Source organism: Wyeomyia smithii, chromosome 2 (assembly GCF_029784165.1).
Source record: "Wyeomyia smithii strain HCP4-BCI-WySm-NY-G18 chromosome 2, ASM2978416v1, whole genome shotgun sequence".
Classification (NCBI taxonomy): domain Eukaryota; kingdom Metazoa; phylum Arthropoda; class Insecta; order Diptera; family Culicidae; genus Wyeomyia; species Wyeomyia smithii.
Genome location: NC_073695.1, coordinates 45,976,894 through 46,003,656, shown reverse-complemented (window position 1 = coordinate 46,003,656; position 26,763 = coordinate 45,976,894). Strand labels below are relative to the sequence as shown.

Genomic DNA, 26,763 nt, shown 5'->3' with positions numbered 1-26,763 from the left:
TTCTTTCGACTTTGGAAAGAAGCTGTCGGATGATCTGGCATTTATACTGCGAGGTGACGATTCTTGGGGGTTTATAATGAATGTTTGTTGAAATATTGCGTAATTGAAATTCCTCATTCCTGGTTCCCGTCAATGGGAAACGAAATGGAATAGTTGAAAGACAGCATGAATGAACGATAACGAGAGGAGTGAGCAGCTTCGAAAACCAGAAGCAGCGCTAAATGACCGATAATTGAGGCAACCCAATGCCGAGAAGGTGATTATGATAATTATTATCGATTGAAATTCAGTGACCTGAAACCAATTAACGTGCTTCCCAGAAACCTAAACCGGCAGATAGTAATTTTACTGCGTGGAATTTGACACGGATAAAAATTGATGAGAAGGCAAAAACAAAATAAATGTCGTGATGTGCCTGTGATTTTGTTATATTGTGAGACACCAAAAGATATTTTAATATTATAACTGACAAACCAAACTATAGACATAAATGTCAAAAATAATTTCAATGTAATAAAACTGGGCTTGTATCAATGTTAGTCGTGCTGGAAATTAACAGAGCATAACAAATTCGAAAAACATCAGAAGACCTTTTGCAAAGTATGAGGCGATAATTGCTTAGGATTCAATAGACAGAAATGGAACAATTTGAAATAAACAAAAAACAGAAAACTATAAAGGCAAAATCTGAAAATTCGTTCAAAAGAAAAAGAAATCCAACTTTTCGATGGTTACAATACCAAAGCCCAAAATACGAGAAAGCATAAAATTTCAACAGCGAGTTAGGAAATATTTGACGCGTTAAATGTTCGACTTGAAATACATTCGATTAAACATTTTAATTTGCGTCTCTTCGACAAAGAGTTCACTTCAGAAAATTATACTTTGCACCAACTTTCGACAAGTGATGAAATTCGTCCCCAGCTCGCCACACTCTTTCCTCGAACAGTTAAAAACTTTACATCATAACGACGTTAAGCTGAAACTACGGCGGCAGCGCTGAAACAAACTAAAAAAAATCAGACTTTGTTGAAATTCAAGGCACAGTATGAAAAGCACCGGATCAAGCTTCAGGAATGAAGAAACAAACATTGGAAGACGTGCCGAAAAGTTTCTCTCCCTATCTTGCAAAAGGACGCCCGGGTACGGGTCGGTTCAGTTCGGCCTCGGAAAGAGCGGGCGGCAACTCATTACCGGATTGGTGTTGTTCGCGCTTCTGCCAAATCGGCGAAAATTGTCATCCTGTGCAGTGCGGGCCACATGCACCGGCAACAGGAAATATTGTTGTTTGTGGACGGTTCGTGCCAGTTCCTATCCGATAGGAGCTGCTGCAGCGGCCTAAACTGCGCTGAAATATCTTCCATCCTAACTTTGCAACTTTTTGCCGCTGCTGCAGCAAAGGATAAGTTTCTTTCTCGCAACAATTCTGCACCAGTAAACATTCAGCAGCGATATTTTTGTGACCGGAGAAGTTGTAATGGCAGTTTTGCTTTTCGTTTGAGTTTTTTTTTCTCTTCTACATTTTATGTCTCGAGAAAATTTCACATTTTACAGATCCAGCACGTGCTGAAGGAGGCAAAGTTTGTTCATAGCCCATCATGTTTTAATTTGCGAACCGTCCGATAAAAGCGTCATTAGTTTTACTCGATTGCATTCAACGATTCATTTTATAATTGAAAATGTGGGAATCGGCCCGGACCGGATGTTGCTTTAATACAATATGTACCTACCAAGCCGAGTTTCCATTTTAATGAACGTTGCGGTTGTTTACCGGTATCTGCGGTTATCAATCACGAGCTGCTGCAAATTGAATTCTTTTCCCTCAATGTGTAATTGTTTACCCACCTCTCATTATTCAGCGATACTTGACATTTGCTCACAAAAGCTTTTATTAGTTTTTGTTATGTTTACACTCAATCAGAAGAAAAAATGTCACACTCAATATTAAATCACACCAACAATAGAAAGAGGAAAATAAAATTGAGATTACCGATTGAAGTTGGACTTGGTTGCTTTGAACGCTCCGGTACCAGGAGTAACGACGATAGTATAAATCCTGAAACCAAACAACCATAAAACGGGAGAAAAAGTGAATAATGTTCGCAATTATTTATGATGAAACCGCAATTGAAAAATGATTTCCACAATTTATCAACGGTTTTGAATAATTTAGTTTCTCTCTCAGCTCGAGCATTGTGAAACAGTTCAACAGGTTCCAGCTCCAATTGCCACTCACTTATCCACGAATCATGCAGCTCGATGTGATATTTTGTTGCAAACCAGTATGTATTTATACAATAAAACACTCAAATCATAGAATGACCGAAAACAATATTATTCAACAGATTCAATACTTATTGTAGGTACATATAGAAGGAACTTATCCACAATATGGCGCCGATATTTCTACAATGCAAATCTCTCACAAGCAGTTAGCACAAAAACAAAGTGAAACACTTATCGAAATTGGTGCACACAAATCAAGAAACCAAAAAAAAAAAAAACAATCGGTCATATATGCTGTATACATAAATTAACACTAAAGCATTAAAACTATTTATTTTTATTCGCACGAGTGGAGATTTTTATTGAGCTTTTCCGGTTATTAATTTTTCTGAGTCATTTCGTATCCTGGTGTCACTTACGGTTTGCACACACGTCACAAACACAATCACCCAACCGCGGCTGTTCATTTTACTTGTTCTATTTATTGGTGATAAGGTCGAAAAAACTGAGTTCCGATTTTTTGGTTCCACACCAAATTGAAGAGGATTTTAGCTAAAGAGAATGCAGTAGGGTAGTTTGTGTTGGGCTTAGCATGAATTTAAAACCACACCAAGGTGCTCCAAACGAACGAACGTGCTGAAGGTGATTGGAAGAGTTTCGATGGAGGCGCGTGGTGATAATTAAATTAACAGAAATAGGGGCGCGTTCACAATGATTGTTAAGGAAATCATCCAGCTGTGCAGCGTTTTTTGGTTTTATTCGAATTTACAAAATTATTGATTTCACAGTCGTTAAACACGATCAAAAAACGATGTTTTTATTACTGAACAATAAATCAATTAAACGTGAAGATAAATAGATGTTCATAAATTCATACTTTTTTGTTCGTCTCAACGCTGCAAAATGCCACAAAATTTACCATTCCCGAGGTCAGGAAAACTGGAATACCCCAAAGTCTGAGAAAACGAAGCTTCATCCTCCCAAAATTCGCAGAAAAAAAATTAGACTGAACAAAACTGCGGGAAATTTTGGCTCAGCGGTCTTATATTTTAGAACCAATTATTTGATTTTGTCTAACGTTTCGACACCGGTTGGTGTCTTCATCAGGGAAAAATTTTAAAATTTTAATCGAAACGTTGATTAAAATCAAATATTTGGTTCCAAAATTTAATATCCCGATATCAATAATACGGTCGATTCCCAGTTGACAACGACGATAATATGTACTACTATCTGTCAAAATTCCAGAAAACGACCCAAGATGCCAATTTTTGTATTACAAAATGGCGAGCAGGCTTCGGAAAAAGACTGTGGTACGACACTATACTGCCTATAATCGCATATCAGTCTCATCTGGAAAATCATCAAGTTGAGAAAACAGCGCTTGAAGATATTTTTCTTGTTTTGGGTATTTCTCCTGTTTAGGGTGGTTTTTTTTTTCGCCTCGAACAGTCATCGGGCGCGGACGCGTTTGCTTTTCGCTCCGCAATTAACTTGTATAGTATACATTTTTTTTTTGTTTTTTTTTCACACCTTGACAACGTCGCGTGTTTTTGCTGACCGTGTCGTAACTTTTCCGCTTAGTGTATTAACGTAAATAACCATGCCGTGCGGTGTAAATTCGTGCAGCATAAACGACGACCGCTTTCTTTGGAAGTGCGAGTTCTGCAGTAGAACTTACCATGCTGCGTGTATCGGCGTACAACGACACCGCGAACTTTTCATCACATCTTATATGGCGCCAGTGTGTACGGAATGTCAAGAAATTCTCCGGAAGGAAGCTGACGTATGTGACGTCATCGAATTGCTGCGGATATGAAAAAATTCTGCTTAGTGTCAGAATTGTTCGACAGTATTGAGCACCTGCTTAATGATGTCAAAGAAACTTTGTCAGCGATTAACAAAAGCATTAAAAACATGTGCAGTGCGGTCGGGCAGCACATAAAGTCGTGTGACAATAAATTGCACACGACATTGACCTGCATCAGCGAGTCGTTTTCAACGATGCCACAAAAAATACATAAATATTTTGACGAACGGCTCTCAAGCCTGACTAGCAATTTTATTAGTTCAATCGCAGAGGCTGAGTCATTGAAACCTCATACAAATAACGACTCAAAACTTACTGAAATACTCGAGGAGGTGAAATTTGTCTCAGGGACTGTCTCCAATCTTCAGGTGACCAACACATGCAGTACAAAACCTCAAAAAAATCTTCAGGAAGAACTAGCTGAAAAATCTTACTACCCGAAAGCGGACCACACATCTCCAGGATGGAGATTTCTGGGTAACAAATGGCAATGGAAGCAGGACTGGTCCACTTATGATGCCAAGCAACGGTCTCGAAGACTACAAGAAAAAGCTGCCGAAAAAGCCAAAAGAAACCGTAAAAAACGAAAACAACAAATCACCCATACCAGTAAACAAAACAACCAGCACAGCGGTACGCAAAACTATCAACGTATCAACGCATCAGACAAAGAATTACTAGCCACAGCAAAAGTTCAATTCGTCGGGCCACCCTCATCAACCGACCATCCGATAGCTGCACTTTCTGCTCCAAAACTCATCAACTTCAGGAAAGGAGAAACTATCAACCCGTATCGATCTGAAAAAGGTACAACACAGAGCACTACTTCACAGTCAGAACCGGAAAATACTGCTCCGCTGCTGGATCCTATGCGTCCACCGATTGTCCGACTAGCGGAGCAATCCGCTGCTGGTGACAAACGCTATCTGAAAGCACGGCTGCGTGATCACAAAATTATGGATACAGTACGAACTTTCCTTGCTTTCCTGCATGATCAGCCAATAACGGTATGCATTCGAGGAATCACCAAAATTAGTGCGGTGATGCTGGCAGCTGAAGGACTACCAACTGACTTAAACCTGCTACGTGAAATTTTCCTGGACGTACATGAAGAACTGGGAATATCACGCGATGACGCTTTAGCAGACCTGCAGTCTCATCGGACATCGTTATCCAGTGAACGAACACACCGCCTACAACAACTAAGAGAAAGCACCGACAAATTTTACAAACCGAGTTTTCGGAAATAACGACCCCTTTCGATGAGAAAGAAGAAGACTTACAGGTAACACTCACCAACCCTCAAACATCGTCAACCACCATATCCCCAAAAATTTCTTCACCAACACAAAATGCGACTGAAATTTTGGTTTATTGTCAAAATTTCAATCGCATGAAAGGCCCAGCCAAAATGAAACAAATTTACAACAATCTTTTAGGCTCATCCTTTTCAGTCATATTGGCGACTGAAACAAACTGGGATGAAAGTGTCAAAAGTGAAGAAATTTTTGGAAATATGTTTAATGTATTCAGGAATGACAGGAATCTTCAAGAATCCGAAAAGAAGTCAAGCGGAGGAGTCCTCATAGCGGTCTCTGTGAATTTTAATTCAGAAACTGTTGCTGCACCTAAATTCAAAGAATTCGAGCACATTTGGATAAAATCGCACACAGCAGGTGAAACACACGTATTCGCCTCTGTGTACTTTCCTCCACATAACGCTAATAAAATTACGTATGAAAAGTTTTTTAATTGTGCAGAAAAAATTTTATCTGAACTACCTCCAGAAGTGAAAGTTCACATCTATGGGGACTTCAATCAAAACACCGCTGACTTCATCTTGGACCCTGAAAACGAAAGCATCCTACTCCCAGTCGTTGGAGATAACATCACTTTGCACTTCATGTTTGACGAAATTGCTAAACTAGGTTTGAACCAGATTAACCATGTAAGAAACCGTGAAAATTGCTATTTGGACCTACTCTTAACGAATATCCATGAAAATTTCTGTGTGACCGAATCAGTTAACCCACTGTGGAAATACGAAAATTTTCACACAGCAATTGAATATTCTTTATTTCTACGTGAATATCAAAGACCCAACGACTGTGAGTATGAGGAAGTCCTTGATTTCAAAATCGCGAACTATGCAAATATTAAAAACAAATTAAACTGTGTCAATTGGCAACAAATTTTTAGAGATGAAGGAAATGTCGAATCAGCTGTTAGCGTCTTTTACAAAATTCTGTACAACATCATCTCTCAAGAGATTCCATTGAAGAAAAAACGACGCCACGCTAACACTAAACATCCAGTCTGGTTTAACAAACAAATAAAAAATTTAAAAAACCGCAAACAAAAAGCCCACAAAATTTTCAAAAAACACAAAAGCAGTGGAAATCTAGCAATTTACTTGGAAATATGTGATCAACTGAACATTGCAATCAGTGATGCATTTGAAGAATTCAATGCAAAAACTGAACTAGAAATTAAGTCTTGTCCAAAGAACTTCTTCAATTACGTCAAAACAAAACTAAAATCAGACAATTTTCCATCAATAATGCAGCTCGATGAACATGTTGGTAATAACTCGGAGAAAAATTGCAATCTCTTTGCAAAGTTTTTCCAGGAAATCTATACCACATTTTCCAAAGAAAATCGCGACCGCGATTATTTTGCATTTTATCCAGAATATCTAAGAAACATTGGTGTCAACCAACTTCAGGTACAGGATGTTTTGCAGGGTCTGAGAAATTTAGACCCTTCCAAAGGACCTGGACCTGACGGAATACCACCAGCACTCATGAAAAATCTTTCGAAGGAACTTACATCTCCTTTGTTCTGGCTGTTCAATATGTCGTTGTAAACTGGAGTCTTCCCAAATATATGGAAAAGCTCATTTTTAGTGCCTATTTTCAAATCTGGGCGTGAATCTGACATACGTAATTATCGTGGAAGCGCTATTATCTCTTGCATACCTAAACTCTTTGAGGCAATTGTCAATGAAAAGATATTTGCTCAAGTCAAAAATCGAATAACTGACAAACAACACGGCTTCTTCAAAGGCCGCTCTACATCCACAAATTTACTTGAATTCGTAGATTACTCATTGAATGCAATGGATAATGGGAACCATGTTGAAGCTCTTTATACAGACTTTAGCAAAGCATTTGATCGTATTGACATACCAATGCTACTTTTTAAACTGCAAAAAATTGGAATTGAGTCTGGTCTCCTGAAGTGGCTTGAATCATATTTAACAAACAGGCAACAAATAATAAAATTTAATGGAAAAAAGTCAAATCCCATTCAAGTTACTCCAGGTGTTCCCCAAGGCTCCCACTTAGGACCACTTCTTTTATTTTGTACGTAAACGACATTTCCTTCATCCTCAAAAATATTAAAGTTCTAATATATGCCGACGTCATGAAGCTGTTTTTGGAAATAAAAAGTCAAGAAGACATCAATGTATTTCAGAATGAAATCCACACATTTTACATCTGGTGTAAGAAAAACCTACTTGAATTAAATGTAAAAAAATGCAATGTAATATCCTTTAGCAGAAAACTAACAACGCCCAAAAATGTAATTGCATTAGGGGATCAGAATGTGAAGAAATGTGATAAAGTTAGGGATTTAGGAATAATATTAGATTCTAAACTTAATTTCATCGACCACTATAACACTATCATACACAAGGCAAACAACATGTTAGGGTTCATCAACACTTCTGCTACAATTTTCAAGACCCGTACACTATCAAAACTTTGTATATTGCCTATGTGAGGTCAATACTGGAATACTGTAGCATTGTGTGGTCTCCTCGTCCTGGCGTACATGAAGAAAGAATAGAATCAGTACAAAAGCAATTTCTACTATATGCTCTTCGTAAGCTAGGTTGGACCGCACATCGTCTTCCGTCATATGAAGCACGCTGCATGTTGATTGACATTCAAACATTAAAAGAACTGCGAGAGTACGCGATGGCTTCATTTGTAAACGATATCGTTTCGCAGAACGTTGACTCAGCAGTACTACTTTCTAAATTGAACTTTTATGCACCCATTCGACAACTTCGACACCGTAGTTTATTTGCTCTTAACCATCATCGTACGGAATACGCAAAAAATGGACCTATAAATAGTATGATGAGTTCTTATAATCAACACTGCGAAGCCTTTGACTTTATGATGTCCCGGTATAAACTAAAACAGTATTTCAAGTCCTTGAGGCTGAGGACACAAAATTAATTTGTTTTATGTTCGTGTATAGTTTAGAAATTATTGTAACCAGTCTACATATATGATTGACGAAATAAATAAATAAATATTCTAATGTTTTCGTCATAATGTAATGAAATAGACCTCAATCATAACTTCTTCATTGAAGAATTGCCTTTGTCGTGAAAATTACAATGAAAAATAAGGAAGAGACTAATATGCGATTATTTAGGCCATCGAGTAGTAAAATAATCGCATACCAGTCTCACTTTCAACCACTCGGTGTAGGAGTAGTTATATTTTTCTCAAGTATTTTGAATATGGGCAGACGTTCATAGCCGCAGACAGCTTCTAAATATTCTGCATGGAAAATGGCAGAGACATCCACCCATTACTTACCCAGACTTTAAGGTCGTTGTTGAAAAAGTAAAATATAAGGTTGAAGTCTTGGATATGCTAGTGAATAATAATATTCTTTCTGATGTCTTCAGTGTTTCGCAATACTTGCTGAACAAAATTATTCCGCATTAGCTCGTGCATTTAGCATGTTGGAAAAGTGGTATTGAGAAGAAGAAGTTTCCAATTTCTATACAACAGTGACTTGACGGAAGACTAAAAACGATTTCTTCTGAGTTCTGACAATTTCAACTTGAATAATTGTTTGAAGTGAGCAGATCATCTACAGGAAATTAACCCCCTGCAGAAAGCAACATTGTTCAAGGCTATTATCCTTCTGATTGACGAAACCAATAACCTTTCGGGAACGAACTTTCAGCAAAAGTTGCAGTTTCAGTGTCTACTTAAAATTATCTTGTGTGTGGAATTTATTTGAAATAACCTTGCAATCTTTAATTATTTGATGATTTTTAATAGTAACAAGCTTGAAAAACAGCACTAAGTATTTAATATATGGATTGAAGAAAAAAATATGGACATACTCAGTAAAAACATTTGCTGGGACTGATAAGCGATTATTTTTAAGATGGGACAATTTGACCTCACATTATTTTCTGACTTTTTTCAAATAAAACAACCTTTTTTGTTTCCTTAATCGATAGTAGAGTAAGAAACAGATGGAATCTGATATATAACTCAAAAACGAGGAAAATCCATATGGGACTGGTATGCGATTATAGGCAGTATACTAACGATCTTTTTTTTTACTCTTACAGCCTCATTAATAGGCTATTCATGAGAGCTCACATACAGCTAAAGCTCACATAAGGCAACGAAACTGTCTTGTGTTGCACACGACAGCTCATTCTTGCGCATGTATTTTGTTCGTTCGGACATGACAGCCTAGTTTGTTAATTTTGAGCATGTCCTGTTTGCTTGGATTGCGCTGTTGACAGCCTGCTGATCAGCTGCGGCTGTCATTGACTCACGCTCCTTCGTTTCTCCTTTTTCTTAGGCCTATGCCATAATTAATATGAAGCAAACCGTTTTCATATGTGTTTCCATTGTTGATATTATTCTCCACGTAAGAAAAAACTTCCGGAAAACCGGATTTCGGACAATAAGAAAATTCTTTCGGGACACCGCTGGCACTGATTTAAAAATAGAGAAGTTACCGAATCTTCAGGTGTTAAAACTATCGACATTTGATGAAAATTACAAAAGTTACATGAATTTTGATACATGCAAACCCTTGTTCCACGTCGGGCACGTAAGACTGCTTTTTAGTCAAGCGCATAACGGTTAAGAAACGAATTTGTTACAAAAATAAGAATTTCTCGTCATTGCTTTTCTGTGTGTTACAATCAAATTATAATCACAATCATACTTTACAATCGTAAATTCAAAGCGCTTGGTAAGGAATCTGGGTAATTCAAAGTTCCAAAACTCAGACACTCAAAAAGTTGGAAACCCAAAGGCGCAAATCGAGAAAATTTCAAACACTTAGGAAGTCAACCAATAATCTTTCAAAACGAAAGGTTTAAAAATAACAAAAAAAGTAGGAGGTTGTATCCAAGACACGACCGCATAAATGAAGTAGAACTTCGTACACCATTAACAAATGCATTGAGTGTTTCATTACCCTAGTAACACAACTGTTTTTATCAAAGTTTTATAGCGCTTTTTTGGCTGTATTGAGCGCTATTTAACTTTGATAAAACCAATATTTTTACTTGGGTAATGAGTTATAATGTCTACTAATGAAGGGTTGTGAATTTCGTGAACCGGTTTCAGCAGTTAGCAGATCCTGCCGAGTTAAAAACCATACACAGCACACACACACAAATCATACCATATCATTATACCATACACACATCATACCATATCATACACACATACACACATGATACCATATCATATACACACAACAAGCAAGCGACCAATCAGAGGACGTTATTTTTATTTCAACAAGGCTTGACAATTTCAATAGTGCAATAGTTCGTAGATTCAAACAACATTTTCCTGCATTTGGGCAGATGCGTGTATAATTTTCCAATCGATTGCTGCAAGAATGAAGAAAATCGGTTGAAAACCAACCGACCTATAAGCATTTGAAAAGGGACAAATTTCGTCCCAGTTTTTCAGTTTGCATCCCTGTGTGGTATGCTAAAGTAAAACATAGTTCTACGCCAAAAAGGCATTTTGTTTTTCAAAATCGGTTGCTGATCGCAACCTTTGTGCTGCCCCAACAGTGGGGGAGTTAAGATACACGGACAACATGCACTGTGGAAGCTATTTCACCTTCTGTAAATTAGACGGCCGCGACAGATGTAACTGCTAGAATCCGCACAGAATGCTTGCTTACGTTGTCAAAAATTATTAACTTTCAATGACTTGTTTATTTACCTTGAAAAAAGGCATTTTGCTGTTCAAAATTGGATTTGGTGATGACGATCTTTATGCTGCCCCAACTGTGAGGGAATGATGGCAGTCTGGCGAGGCACGCTGAGAAGAACCGCGCTGCTACTGAGACATGGTGACCAACCACAGCGCAAGTGGTTTATTTAATTTGAAGGCAGCCACAGGCGCAACCCGCTGTTACTTCTGAGTGCTGTATCTGTTTCTACTGCTGTCAACGTTGTGGACGGTCCGGTTCATCCAGCTCACCTTCCGACTAATGGATGTAGCTAGTTTTCTCAGAAACACTCTTTTATAGCCGAAGGGTGCTACGTAATAGGCCACGCCCTTCTTTTCAGTTGTTTAATTCTCTAATATTCTTTAGACGAATTATTCCACAATTCGCATTTAAATTTTGTTTCCAGCGAATAAACACCGATGGTGCTCTCGCACACGCAACGGTTTTAACCCGTATCTTATTGCGGTTTGTAACATCAAGCGATTTCGTTTGCTCGCTGTTGCGTGTTGCATCATGTTGCAACTTGACAGCTGGGAGACGACGAAATTCTGTTTATGCTGATTGTTTGAATCGATTTCATATTAGCTCTGCATAGTCGAACTAACTGCTTTTGTGAATGCGTTCTAACAGGGCAGTTTGTTATTCAAAGTTGGTTATGCTGATCGCAGCCTTTGTGCTGCCCTTACAGTGAGGGGTTTACTAAATAAAGTAAAAGTAAAAATTAGACAACTACAACAGAATTTGATTGCATCCCGCACAGAATGTCTGCTTGTGTTGATGCCGGAAAATTATTAACCTTCAATTATTTTTTTAATTGCCTTGAAAAAAGCATGTTGCGGTTCAAAATCGGTTGCTAATTACAACCTTTGAGCTGCCCTAACATTGGGGGAATTAAGATACACGGACAACATGCACTGTGGAAGCTATTTCACATTCAGTAAATTAGACGGGTGCGACAAATTTAAATTGCTAGGATGCAACACAGAATGCTTGTTTGCGTTGACAAAAATTATTAACTTCCAATGACTTGTTTATTTGCCTTGAAAAAAGCATTTTGATGTTCAAAATTGAATTTCCTGATGGCAATCTTCATGCTGCCCCAACACGGGGGGAATAATGGCTGTCTGGCAACACACGCTGAGAAAAACCGCGCTGCTCCTGAGACGTGGTGACCAACCACAGGGTTAGTGCTGCTGCTAAGGAAGGACGACTGCTGTTGTCGCTGTCTAGAACTATTATGAGCGGCTCCGGCAGAAACAGGCTCTTATATAGGCCAAATAGCATGCTTTCAATTGCAAGGTATATGATTCTGTCGACCGTGCTTGGGAAGCAATCATATAACGACCAATCAGAGGACGTAATTTTTGTTTAAACAAGGCTTGACAATTAACAATAGTACAATAGTTTGCATAATCAATCAACAATTTTCTACATTTGGGTGGATGCGTGTATAATTTTCCAAACAATTGCTGCAAAAATGAAGGAAATCGGTTGAAAACAAACCGATTTATAAGCATTTAAAAAGGGACATATTTCGTCCCTTTTTCGTTAATAGTTTTCCTATTTACATCCCTATGTGGTAGGCTAAAGAAAAACGTAGTTCTACGTCAAAAAAATAAAACAAGTCATATAGCCAATTTGCTGAAAATACTGGTTATTGGCAATATTTCGATCAGTAGAAAATACGAGATGAAAAATTTGAATGAAAAGCAAAAAATAAAGTAGAAACAAACGAAAGAAAATTCAAATGATTCTGAAATTAAAAAAAGGTGAAATGTTGAAGAAGAAAGAAGTCAAATAGGTTAAAGAAAAAATAAACTTGAAAGCCGAAAAACAAAACTACAGTAGAAAAACAGAACATAACAAGATAAGATTTTCGGGAAGACGAAACCATTATTTTCATGCGAAATTCAAAAAGTCCTTCAAGATTGAGTTTTTCCCATATAATTTCATTGGTGCCAAGCTTTAAAATTTTCAAAGTCCCAGAAAGTCGATATTATCGGAAAAAAATATTTGCGAGATAACATGCATTATTATGCATTTCTCAGACAATTGGCATCAAAAAAAATAAATCTCAAGTGTATAAGGAATAAATTATCATCTTCAATGTACAAGAGGGGGATAGATAGAGGGGGCCCTGAGAACAACTTCATTCCCTTGCTATTTATTTCACTAACCAGATCAAAATTTTATGATATGCCGACGATATGAAATTGTATATGGAAATTAAAAATCAGGCCAACCTAGAAATTTTCGAATAAAATAGCTGACCCGGAAAACTAGGATTCCGAAATGGCATTTAGAGACAATTTCTGGCCTCTGAGCGTCATTCTGATTAAAGAAACACCCATATTGGGTGGTATTTGGTCATTTTCAGCTGTTTTTCAGAAACCGGAAGTCGCCATCTTGGATTTCAAAATGGTATTTGGAGACATTTTCTGGATAGAAACCAGAAGTTTTCATCTTAAATTAAACAATGACGTCTGCAGTCGAGTTTTGGCTCCTATGCATCGACCCGATTATTTTACGCTGTTTTTCGGAGAACCTGGTTAAAATATCTGTTTAGTTTGTATGGGAGACCTCCCTCCCCTTCAAACCACCATAGAAATTTGCGTTTGATTTGAACAAGAGCCCTTCCATCCAGAAGTGACGGGGTGTTGAACCACAATGAAAATTTTCTTACTCTCAAAAACCGCAACATACAAAATTTGGTTCCATTTACTTGATTATTTCTCGAGATATGCAGAAATTTGTGTTTCATTTGTGTGAAACATTGTGGAATTGTTTTTTACCCCTAAAAACATTTACCTGTCAAATTTGGTTCCTTTTGCTTGGTTAGTTCTCGAGATGTGCAGAAATTTGTGTTTCATTGGTATGGGACTCCTCCCTTTTAGAAGAAGGAGGGGTCTCGAACTATCTTAGTCACCTTTCCTGGCTCCTAAAACCCCTATATACAAAATTTCACGCCGATCTGTTCAGTAGTTTCCAAGCCTATATGGATCAGACAGACAGACAGACAGAGCTGCATTTTTATATGTTCAGATTAGTCAAATGAGACAAATTTCGAGCCAACTTATGTGAGGGGCTGTAACAGCTTCAAGAGTTTATGGCTAAGCTTAAGCAATTTTGGACACTCTTTCAAAAACTTATTTAGGCAAACATTCGATGACGTCTTAAATATATACAGTCATACCTCGATATAAGGCAACTTTATTTTTATTTTCGTTACCTTATATCGAAGCAAAAAAATTTTTTTTTAATTTATGCAAGAATGTTATTAGTTACTCAAATACCCATTTTCCATCACCTATCAGTATTTTTAAACCTTTCTTATGCCCATGTAGAAATATTTTCAGAAGCAAAATAAAACTTTTTTCTTAATTGTTACACAGGTTACTCAAAGATGCGTGAAAACCTATTTCTTATCATCTATCAGTATTTTTAAACTATTCTTATGCCCTTTTAGGATAATTTTCAACAAGCAAAACAATTTTTTTTTAGTTGATGCAAGACTGTTAACGGTTACTCAAAGATGTGCGAAAACCTATTTCCCATCAACTATCAGTATTTTTTAACCTTTCTTATGCCCATTTAGAGAAAATTTCAACAAGCAAAAAAAAAATTGAATTGTTCTGAAGGATGCGTGAAAATCTATTTTCCATCACCTATTAGTATTTTTAAACCTTTCTTATGCTCATTTACGACAATTTTCGCATTAGTGTCATTAATTTTTAAACTTACTGAAAACATTTGAAGCGATTTATACCCCGAAAACAGTATTTTCAATTTCAATACATTTTCAAAGTTACGTTATATCGAGGTAAAAGTTACGTTATATCGAGGATGCCTTATATCGAGTTATGACTGTAATCCTTTTTTTATAATTCAATATATTTTTTATCTAGACATAGATTAGCAGATGGAGCTCGAAAGCACAACTTCTAAGCTCTTGTTTGATGCTTTTCCGATTATACTTTTTTTCCAGTGTGGGCTCATCACTGCGACCAGAGATTAGATCTATTGTGATATTGCCCAGGTGTTTTCTGTACTCCGCACTTCATATTATTGGCAGTATCACTATTGAAGCAAGTGATACGCTTATCATTCATATCCGTGCTTGTGTGTAAGTTTCACCTTTCCGTTTCAAGCTTACTACTCTACTATACCGAGCCTCTGTCCATTCTAACAATATCGCCTAGTTACAATTTCCTGGAGAGAACTTTCATACGTTACTCACACCAGTTTTATTATAATAGGGACTTATTTTTGTTAGAAGGAGAGTCAACATAGGTACTGTAGAATTCAGATTGAAGGAAGGGTACTTGGTGGGAAGCCTGAGAATAATCCCATGCTAAAGTCTTTTGGCAACCAAATGGCCTGATTCTACTAAGATTCGAATCCACGACCACCCGCTTACCAAAGCGGACTCTGTAACCTTGCGACTACGGAGCTCCCCTTCCGATTATACTCTCGCGGAACTGTTAAATTAAATTTGTTATTCTACACTTGAGAAAAAATCATAGAAAAACAATTATTTAAAACTTAAGTTTTTTGAATAAACAATTGAGCTATCCAAAATACGTATGAACATTGCAAAATGGGCATTATGAAGCAAAAAAAATTTTCGTATTTGCTTCTAAACGACCATGCGTCTCCAGTACGTACGTTATCAAAACTCCACAATTATTTCATGAAATACAGGTACTTTACAAATCCAGTCTTAAAAAATTTATGTTCACGTAAATGGCACTCTACGATACGTCAACCTCATTCTGCTAAAATAGATCTGTTTGAATGATGATGTTTTGTTCAACTACGTAGTTCTTGGAGCTTATCTGCCTTTTTTGCATGTTGCTCGAAAGAAATAAAATAGAAATTTTTTTTTACACGGCAGACCTTTGTAATCTTCGATAAAGTTGTAGGTCATTGAATATTGTGAAACTTAATGGAAGACACAAAATTTCTATCTCTACAAGTTTCAAAGATCTAGAATTACGTCTTACGGCAACATACATGAAGGTACAAATTGGAAAACCAAAAACACCCAGAACATCATGAAAACGGTCCACTTTCAAATGCTCATAACTCAGTCAGTTCCTAACCGAAGTTCTCAAAGAAGATTTGTTATGGCGATCGATTAAAAAATCATTTGTCCCTCTAGTGCCCAAGTTAATTTCTAGACGGGCTTCGGTGAAATCACTACGAATCATTATAAACACTTTTTAGGTATTTATTGAAGCTTTTTAGAGGTTTGACTGAAGCCCGCCAGAAGGCGGCATTGGGCACTAAAGGGTAATTTACGCTCCAAAACGTAGAAAATTGTAATTTGATTATTCGAACTATTGTACTTGGTCGCTTAATGCTTGCTTTCCCTAACACGATCGACAGAATATTATACCTAGTGAACCGAAAATGCACTATTTGGATTATAGAAAAGCCTGCTTCTACTCAAACCAGTCTGTTCACTAGTGGATGACCACTAGCATGGTCCTAACCAGGTGGCAGCAAGTAGCAGCACTGTGGATAGCAGCAGCGATGAATCCGATCAACGTTGCAAGAGAACTAGACCGACCACCAGTAAGAAAAGCTGCAGTAGGCCGCGATTTCCAATATCGCGCTGCCTTCCATAGCACACGTACCAAACGAGTAAACAGCACCTTTCACAGCACTAGATTTTCGATCTCCCTTCTGTGTGGGAAGCCCCGTTAAGATACAGGCATTCCCCCAGTTTTGTGAAAACTAAAATCAATTGTCCTTTTAATGACGACCACATGTTTTTTATTAATATGGTAAAAATGAATTTTTTACATGTAAATACTACAAAAATCGTGAGTTTACTATCAAACAACGGAGTGCTATTTACTGCTGAGAACTGTAAGCATTACACTGTAAGCAGTAATGAATAACGAACGTACTGTCGCAAAATTAGCATATCATCATTATCGTTTGAAAATTGAACAAATCATAATTTATAGTTTCAAGAAAAACGGGTTTGGAGAATTGAAACTACCCATTCTCACTGAACAGGTAACAGGTAAACCATGAATCATGCAATAGGTAGATTAGAATAAATTTTCAATACGTGCAGAAAAATAATATCCTTTTGTAGTACTGTAAACTAAATTGAGTTTTACCACTATCTGCAATGATTCAACTAGTGGCAGAAAAATTTAACCTCTTACACGCATATTCAAATGATATTGGGGCGCTTCGAAACTTTGTTGATACTCCGGTACTATTTTCTACCATTTTCTGAACTTTCTCTGTTACTATGTTGTCCATAAGCTAGCAGATAGACAACACAGTACAACAATTCGCGCGGGTGGCAGAAAATTTTTAACTACTCCACAATCAAATAACCTTAAAATATTTAACACGATGTCTCTTCATCTTTCTTCCAACAGAACCAGCATAAGAAATTCTCAAACCTATTGCAAGAAATACATTGACATAAGACAGGCTGTCGTAATTCTACGTTAATCTTGCGGTCATGTCTTATAAAAGACTTATTCAACTATGTTTTTGATTTTTCCTCGATAGAAATAGAATGTTTTCGTCCTTTCCTGCAATTGGTGGCACTCTTCGTACATTTTTAAGAGTACATTTCGTGAAATAATAGTAGAGCTAGCATGCAACTCCATGGAGACGCATGGTTTTTTAAAGGAAATTACGCTGAACATTGTTGGACATCAGAAAGTTTTGTTAGAATTTTTTTTTAATGATACTTATTTTGCATTTTCAAAATAGTTGAAGGTAACTAAATTGTCAATTTGAAAGCTTCCGTTTAAACAGATCTAAAAACTATTATCTATAAGTAAATAGTTTGTAACTTTTTTTCGAGTGTAGGTTTTCGAATTTTCTATATTATTATATAAAAATTCATGCCGGCAAGAACTCTAAACTGCCGTTCTACGCATATTTGTCCCATGTTCCAAATCATGCAAACGAGAAAAACGATGTTAAAGTTTTACAATGCTTTTACGCACTGTGTCGATGTGACAAATGCGATTGAGAGTTTCTAACCAGTTTTACCTTGTAATAGACTGTTTTCAATGAATCTAGTTGTAGGTTTTTCGATTTAACACTCTTTTTCATAGAAATACCCACTGAGACATTAATGCCGACAAATTTGCCTTCCAATAGGTAATTTCTACGCATAGCAGTCCCACAACGTGTATTCGATGTTTTCCAATACAAAGTTCGTACTGGGGATACAAGGCTGTTTAATCTTTCACGAAAATGATCGCGCTTAACTTGTTGCCTTTATACGCAAGCGATGATAGTCGAGATGAAAGTTTAGTTAATTGAATATGTATCAGATGACTTACCATTACAAAGAGGAATTGTTTTTTTTTTATATTGCCCATTCCTATCATATTTGAATGTTGTTGGATTTTTACCATTTTGGCTACACACAAAAAACAGCTCTTAAAACTTCCAATTAGTATGAATCTCAAGCGTTTATCTTCTTACACGCTTGAAAAGGAAAAGCATTCAGATTACAAACCAGCAAACAAGGTTTAGGTATTCCTAAAAAAGATATGAATGTACCGCATTTAAATAATCAAACAAAGTTATTTTCGGTACCGACTTTTTGAAACCCGTAATGTAGCCGTTGTTAGGAAGTCTTCAGGGCTCTGTAGCACTTCCCAAGTTGTAAATATGGGAAGTAGTGGTTAGTGGGATGAATTAGAATAGAAAAAATCAATTGGGACAAATATGTGTAGAATATCATCGATGGGACAAACAGATTTGGTATGGTTTTTCAAGATTTTCGGAATAAACAATGCTATTTTTAAAAGTTTTTCTAAAATATACATGAAAATAGACTCATTGGTGATAAAAAACGAAAATCGACCAAAAATAACATTGGACAACTATGCGTAGAACGGCAGTAAACCTCGCAGAAATTTTAGATAAACATTTTATTAAAAAAATGTTTAAACAGATGAGCAGAAATCAAAAAACATCTTCTGAGCAAATACAGAACATGTAGTTGTTTTGGAATATATTATACAGGGGCGGTTGCGAGAAAACCTGGCAGCAGTTTATGAAGGTCAAATTATAATAAAAAACACCCAAGAGGTATTGATCTGAGTTTTTATAAAAGGCGTTACCTAGATTTTATATCTACACTGGAAAGCTTTTAGGAGTTCAATTTTGTTTTAAATATTTGAATAAAGCTTTCCAGCAATAATTGTATGTTTAACAGCGTATACCGTGAAAGCTAGCAGGCGAAAGCTCTATGTTTGCAAACCGCTTTTCATTGCAATAATGATAGAGTAAACTCACGATAGCTTGGTAGCCAGCATTCAATCGAGGCAATTGCATGCACGTTCGCAAACATTGGCTGCTTTATTCACCCACTCGATACACTTCCGGAGTGTATTATTTTCGACAGTTCGCCGGCGATCGAACCGACGCCGGTAATTGGTCCTGAACCGGAAAAGAAACTTACAAATTAGTGATTATCACTGCACGGAGCCGCAAAAAGGGAGCGTTCACAGACAGACGGTTTTTGCTGCCCTGTATTTTGTCGGTTTGATTTTCAGACGGTTTAAACGATTCAGCTACAAAATCAGTTGTTTTTCCAAACTCGGTATTTTTTATTTTTTTTGAATACCAGCAACTGAAAAAAAAAGAAAAATAAGAAGCTAATAAAGCTTTGGCTAACCAACAAGGTGATAAAAATTTCAACCCACTGAAAATTCTGATTCTTTTTGGTCTGAAAACAGCGTAAATCATTCAGCTTTGAAGAAGAAAGGAAGGCAAAACGTGTATTTTTGTCGCACACACAAAACACAAAAGTAAAAACTCTAACTCTCGAAAGCTATTATAAATTTTCTTCTCGTCATGGCGAAACAGAAATCACCAAATTCAAACAGAACACATTTTTCCGTCGATTTTTTCGCTAGGATTCAAACCCGAATCCGGCCGAGGATAACTCGCCCAGTAGGTGGGAAACCAAGGGTGAATAATATTTAAAAGGTTTTTCTGAAATAACGTCGGCAAAAATTTATCAACAACACAGCAAGTGCACGCAAACCCACGAGTTTCAATGCATCATCATGAAGCTTTACGAATGGTTTCCACTTTCCCACCTACCGGGCCAACAAGCCGGTTCAAGCCGCAGCCTGGCGGGGTGGTGGTGGGAGTTATATTTTACGCCGAACCAAGTGGTTCAGAATGAGCGGTACTGCGGGCCAGACGATGAATAAAAACACTAAAAATAGCGTAGGGGAAAAGTATGAATGATGGTTTTTTATATTTTTGTTTAGTCCAACATATCATCATGGAAAGGAATGGTTCATACGCTATTCAACATGTGTGAAGCTTCAATGAAAGGCTTGTTTGTTTTCTGAGATATCAAATTAGTAGTGAAGTACTTTGTGTTTGAAGTTTATCAAGTGAAAAGCCCAATTTAAATGTAGATAGACTCATATTTTTATCCTTAGCAATTGCAAGTTTTAATAGTCCATCAGGAGATAATCATGGTTTTAATAAAAACTAACAATTAAACAACAAAGAGAACTGTTCCATTGACTGTTTAATACCTAGCTCAAACTCCTATTCAATACAAATGTTTTATAGTTTTCATTCGAACCGGCTATTGAAACAGGAATGGCCGTGTCGAACATTACTAATGGCCCCCCCTTCAACTGGTTGGTGTTGTCTGTACATTAAATTAATATTCATAACTATACACATTACACTTGATGCATCTCAGTCTATTAACATATACAGCGAATTTGTACATACACAGGCAATTAAGGTTCGAGCTACCCGCGAACATTTTGGGCTGATTCATGTCAAGCGAGTTTTGTCGCTTCGATCGAATCTTCTGTCGGGTCCGGGGGAAAACTGAATCGAGCCATTTCGTTATTTCGATGTGGGTAAAGGGTACAATTAGGGAAAGCTGAAAAATATCCAAAATGTATACAAAATCGTGGAAACTCTTCGCCGGTACGTTTTGAACCGCTCTCCCCTACACTCTGTGATGAGTAGTGTAGGTCTTCATGCAAGTGTAACAGTTTAATAGTATGACCGCGACCGGTGAGGATGCCGATGGTGCACAAGCCAGTAATGGTAGATATCGGTGGGAAACGGATACTGCTTGGCAATGTGATTGCTTTGGCTTTGATCATCCTCCCCCGGTTCATCTTCACCGACATCCTGCTCGTGTTCCTCCTCCTCGTCCGAGCAGCAGTCCCAAATGTGAACCGTGGTGAACGTTCGATGTGGATGAATATGCGGTGGGATGATCTGTTTCCTATGGTTATTATTATGACTATTACTTTGATAGTGATGATTATTATGACTTTGTTTATTTTCCGCGAGCGATATGCTGTTGCTTATGTGATTGTGTTTGGGCGTGTGCGTGTTCGTTTGCGTATGGGTGTGCGGAGAAGCAATGGTGGTGACGGTCGAATTTCCCACGTCCGCTGGGGTGAGCGTTGATGAGGCGGCGGTGGTGGTGCCGCTGCCATCACCCCGATTAGATTTATGCGCTGGCCCGTAGCTTTGGCTGGTAGTTTTTCGGCTTTGGTTATGGTCGTGCAGAGGCAGCTGGTCGTGATGGCGATGCCAAATGGTGTGAAAAATTATGTGCAGTCTACTTACGGGATCGCTGGCATCGACTCGAATCGGTGACTTGCCGGGGCATATTAGGAATGATTCGTGATTTTCCAGTCGGTTGGTTTCGTGCGGCCGATGCATCGGACGTCGGAAACTCGACGAGTCAGGTGATGCTGGGGATAGAGAAAACAAACCAAAATCAATTGCTTCCTCAACTTTCTGTGACGGACGTGGAATAATTACAACTATTCTACTGGCGTGATTTAAATTGCTGACGTTGCTAAACACCGTTGTTGGAAATTGAAAGACGCGCTTGGTAGCAAAAATATAAAAATTTAATAAGTGGATGATGTACTGAAGAGTACAGAAATAATCGTTCCCAGTACAGCTTTTCATCGGAAACATGAAAGCTATTTACATATCGCAGTTGCCTTATCGGTCACCTATCACACCAAGGTCTAGTTCAGGTTTGCTTACTTATTTACTTTTTTTCTCCATTTGCATTAGGATTTCAACGAAGTTCAAATTTGAAAAAAATACTTATGAGTCCCATAAAAAGTGGAACTTCAATTAAATATTGAGACTATCGTCAGTGATTTTGTGGACTGTTGAAGAGCATAGCTAAATGTAGGTTAAGCAGTAAGCAGACAAAACAAAATGTCTGATTAAAGTTGAGTGGCTAGATTTTAGGGATGTTTCTATACTGCGCCAAATCTAGGATTTTTGCGGAGAAGATGAAAAAGCTATAAAAGCTTGTTACTGACGTATTTATTAAGCAGCGTGGATGGAAGTTGTTGTTAAACTTCTAAGCTTCCAGCTACGTACAATTTCTGTAAATTATTAACGGGACGGAGCAGGTGGAAGTTATCCGAAGTTAGTGGATGTCCCTCGTTAAAGTTCTGTTCAGACACTTTTTAATTGAAAAGGGTGTGATGAGTCATTTTTTTAAACTTTACTACCTATAATCCCATCCGAAAAACCATCGAGTTGAGGAAACAGTGCTTGAAGGTATTTTTCATGTTTTGAGTATTTCACCTGTTTTGGGTGGTTTATTTCAATTTATTCGACATAATATAGTGAAACAGAACTTCATCATACCTTCTTCATTAAAACATTGAACTTTTCGTAAAATTGCTATTAGATTATTTTGGCAATCGAATAGCAAAATAATCGAATACCAGTCTCACTCGCAACCACCTAGTGTAGAAGTAGTCATATCGTGCCCAATTATTGGGCACACATTTATGTCCGCAGTGGAAGAAGGATGGTGGAGACGTACATGAATTACTTATTCCAAATTTAAGGTTGGAAAGGCAAAATCTAAGGCTAAAGCCTTAGACCTTTTTTTCTTACGTCTTCAGCGTTTCGCAATACGTGCTAATTGAAGTTAGTCCGCGCCCGTATTTTCACCTTCTTGGAAAAAATCTTATTGAGAAAACCTTCACGAAGTTTCTAATTTTACTACAGCAGCGACTTGACGGCGATGATAGGTTATGCAACGTTTACAGTTATACACCTAGAACGGTCTGTTCTGAGTTATGACAATCTGAAGTTGAATTTCTCATTTGAAGCAAGCAGAACATCAGGGAACAGGGAATTCGCACCTCACCGAAAGGAACATTGCACAAGGTTATTATTCCTCTGATTGAAAAAGCCAAGAAACCTTTGTGGACTACCAGAAAAAGCTTCAGTTTCAGTGTCGACTTTAAATTAACTTTTGTGTAGAATTTCTGTGGAATAACCTCGTATTAAAAAAATTAACGGTTGATTTTAAAACAATAATAAAAAGCGTAAAAAACAACTCCTAAAATTTTCTATATGAATTGCAGATAAAAATATGGTCATACTCAGGAAGAACATTTGGTGGGACTGATAAGCGATTATTTCTAAGAACACGCAAAAGTTCGAGTCTTACGCAGCCACTGTGTCCTATCAGTTCACACATTTTCTGCGTTATTAACGCACAAAAAATGTGTTGAAAGCATATCGCATTAGCTGCACAAGGAATGCATAGACATGATTCAAATCCAAATGTGAACGCCAACGCGAGCGATCTGGCGAGAAACCAGCCGTAGGTTAATGGACAGCCGGAGCAAATATATTAAATACCAATATAGTTCACTTACGTGAAATCATGAAGACAAATTGAAAATGACAGAAGCGTTAGTCACCTTTTCGACCGCTAGGTGCGCCACTTCTGATTTTGTTCTACACGACATGCGAAATAGAGTAACTTTTGACAATAATATTACCCTAATGGGTACACTGAAAAAAATTCTCATTTTATTGTGAAGTGGACTCGGCCGAATATTTTATAATAATAAAGTTCGCCTATGCATAAGGCAATCCATGGGTGGTGTTCCACGGTTTGTACGTTTGTCGACCTCCGACAATATTTTGAGTTGTAAAATGGTGACTTCCGGTGACTGGGAAACTGCCGAAAATGACCAAATACCACCTAATATGGGTGTTTTTTAAACCAGAATGACGCTCAGAGGCCAGAAATTGTCTCGAAATGCCAGTTTGAAATCCAAGATGGCGACTTCCGGTTTTTGAAAAATCAGACAAAATTTTGAATTGTAAGATGGCGACTTCCAGTGATTGGAAAAAAGAGGAAAATGACCAAATACTACCAATATGGATGTTTCTTTAACTAGAATGACGCTCAGAGGCCAGATATTGTCTCTGAATACCATTTTGAAATCCAAGATGGCGACTTCCGGTTTCTGAGAAACAGCGAGATATGACCAAATACCATCCAATATGGGTATTAGACTGGGACACGGTTATATGGGAAAAAGTGATGGTGTTATTTTTTCGCTCCCATGCACTTTTCGTGTTCCCTATGGGTCCTATAACAACTGTGTAACTTTTCAGATCGATCGGTGAAACGCTCGATTTGCGCCCGATTTTTAAAGTTTCCATACGATTTTATATGGGAAAATCCACTTTTTCAAAACTTGTTCTCTAGAAATTCCCAGTTGGCCCCTGAAAATATATCGACACAGGATATTTGTAGGAAATTTTTCTGGGAAAAACTCTTCTGAAGACCGCAAGGCGCTACCTTGCTTGTGAAAAAAGATATTCACCCCAAACTAATTGAATGTCTGACGGACGGCTCACCATTGAATTTTACTAGCAATACTGCTGCAGCACGCTGCTGTTGCAAATTCAACCATGTGATGAGTAATGATATCACTTAAATTTATCTTGGAAGCTGCCCCGAAAATACTCTGAGCAAAAATCACACTTTGAAAATTAATTCCACGCGAAATTATTTCTCATACTTAAGCAAGTCTGCAAGAGCAGTATGCTGTAGCAGTGTTGCTGGAAAATTTCAATGGTGAGCCGTCCGTCAGACATTCAATCAGTTTGGGGTGAATGGCTGTTTCTACAAGCGTCGTAGCGCCTTACGATCCTCAGAAGAGTTTTTCCCAGGAAAATTTCCTACAAATATCATGTGTCGATATATTTTTAGGAGCTAACTGGTAATTTCTAGAGAACAAGTTTTGAAAAAGTGGATTTTCCCATATAAAATCGTATGGAAACTTTAAAAATCGGGCGCAAATCGGGCGTTTCGCCGATAGATCTGAAAAGTTACACAGTTGTTATGGGACCTATAAGGAACGCGAAAAGTGCATGGGAGCTAACATTTATTTTTTGTTCCACCCTAATGGGTATTTCCGAAATCGTGATGATGCACTGAAACCACAAATCGACCTCAGACAACATTTTGAGTAGTAAAATGACGACTTTTGGTGACTGGAAAACTGCCGAAAATGACCCGAAAACAACCAAATATGGGTGTTTCTTTAACCAGAATGATGCTCAGAGGCCAGAAATTGTCTCCAAATGCCATTTTGAAATCCAATATGGCGACTTCCGGTTCCTAAACAACAGTGGCAAAAGACCAAATAACACTCATTATGGGTATTTCCGGGATTGTTATGATGCACTGAAGCTACAAATCGACCTCAGATAACATTATGAATTGTAAAATGACGACTTTGAATGGGAAACTGCCGAAAATAACCAAATAACACCCAATATGGGTATTTCTTCAACCGGCCGATTTCTATCCAATATGAGATGTTTCGATACCAGAATGATACACAGGAGCTAGAATCGACCACAGACAACATTTTGATTTCTAAGATGGTGACTTCCGGTTTCTGTAGAACAGCCGAAAATGACTAAATAACACCTATTATTGGTGTTTCTTAAACCAGAATGACGCTCAGGGGCCAGAAATTGTCTCCAAAAAAAATAACCTAAGGGACCAAATACCACCCAATATGAGTGTTTCTTTAACCAGAATGATGCATGGAGCTAAAAATTGACCTCAGACACCATTTTTAATTGTAAGATGGCGACTTCTGGGAAACAGCCGAATACTACTGCATATGAATATTTCCGTAATCGAAATAATGTATAGAAGCCAAGCATTGACCCTGGACACCATATTGAATTCGAAGATGACCACTTTCAGTTTCTGGAAAACAACGAAAATAACTGAATACCACCCGATATGAGTGTTTTCGGAATAGAGGTGATGTACTAAAGGCAAAAGTCGAGGATGTTGTCATTCCGATAAAACCAATAATTTCAAACGATATAAACAAATCGCAAGAAATCAATTAATTTGGAATGTTGAAAATTATTGAATTAAACACAAAAATAGGCGGGACGAAGTTTGCCGGGTCAGCTAGTAAATACATAAATATGCTGGTTAAAGCAAAGCTGCAAGTGATGAATACGAAGATTAGAACTCGAGAGCAAAAAAATTCGGAGGGATAAAAGAACAAAAAATACTTTCAAAACGAAGAAAACTAAACATTAAATTATAGTTTTTGCATAACAGTTGTTATCATTAATTATGTTTGTTTTGTTGAATATCTTTTATATATAATATAATAAAGCTTTTAAACCAATTACAACATGATATGTATCCATACTTAGATTGTTAAATTGATAGAACATTCAAGTGTTATCTAAGCTAAAAGTTGCACAACAACCATATACGACTATTGACAACCATTGTGCGGTTTCTCCTTTTATCTTTTTCACGAGGTAATTGAAATATTCATTTAATTGTACACTTCGTGGCCTGATTATTGAGC

General features: G+C 37.4%; 1 protein-coding gene across 4 annotated transcripts in view; it reads right to left on the bottom strand.

Annotated features, from left to right (window-relative positions):
* Positions 1-26,763, bottom strand: part of LOC129726057 (fibrillin-1) — a 238,438-nt gene that overhangs the window by 16,175 nt on the left and 195,500 nt on the right. The window contains exons 11-12 of one of the 4 annotated variants that reach the window (XM_055682623.1): positions 21,689-21,816; positions 1,991-2,056 (exon numbers count right to left, since the gene is read on the bottom strand). In XM_055682623.1, coding sequence (XP_055538598.1) covers positions 1,991-2,056; positions 21,689-21,816 — 194 coding nt within the window. Of the gene's footprint in view, positions 1-1,990; positions 2,057-19,497; positions 19,698-20,453; positions 21,817-26,763 lie in introns of those variants that run through there. The other 3 variants (XM_055682625.1, XM_055682624.1, XM_055682622.1) reach the window with 3 other exon arrangements.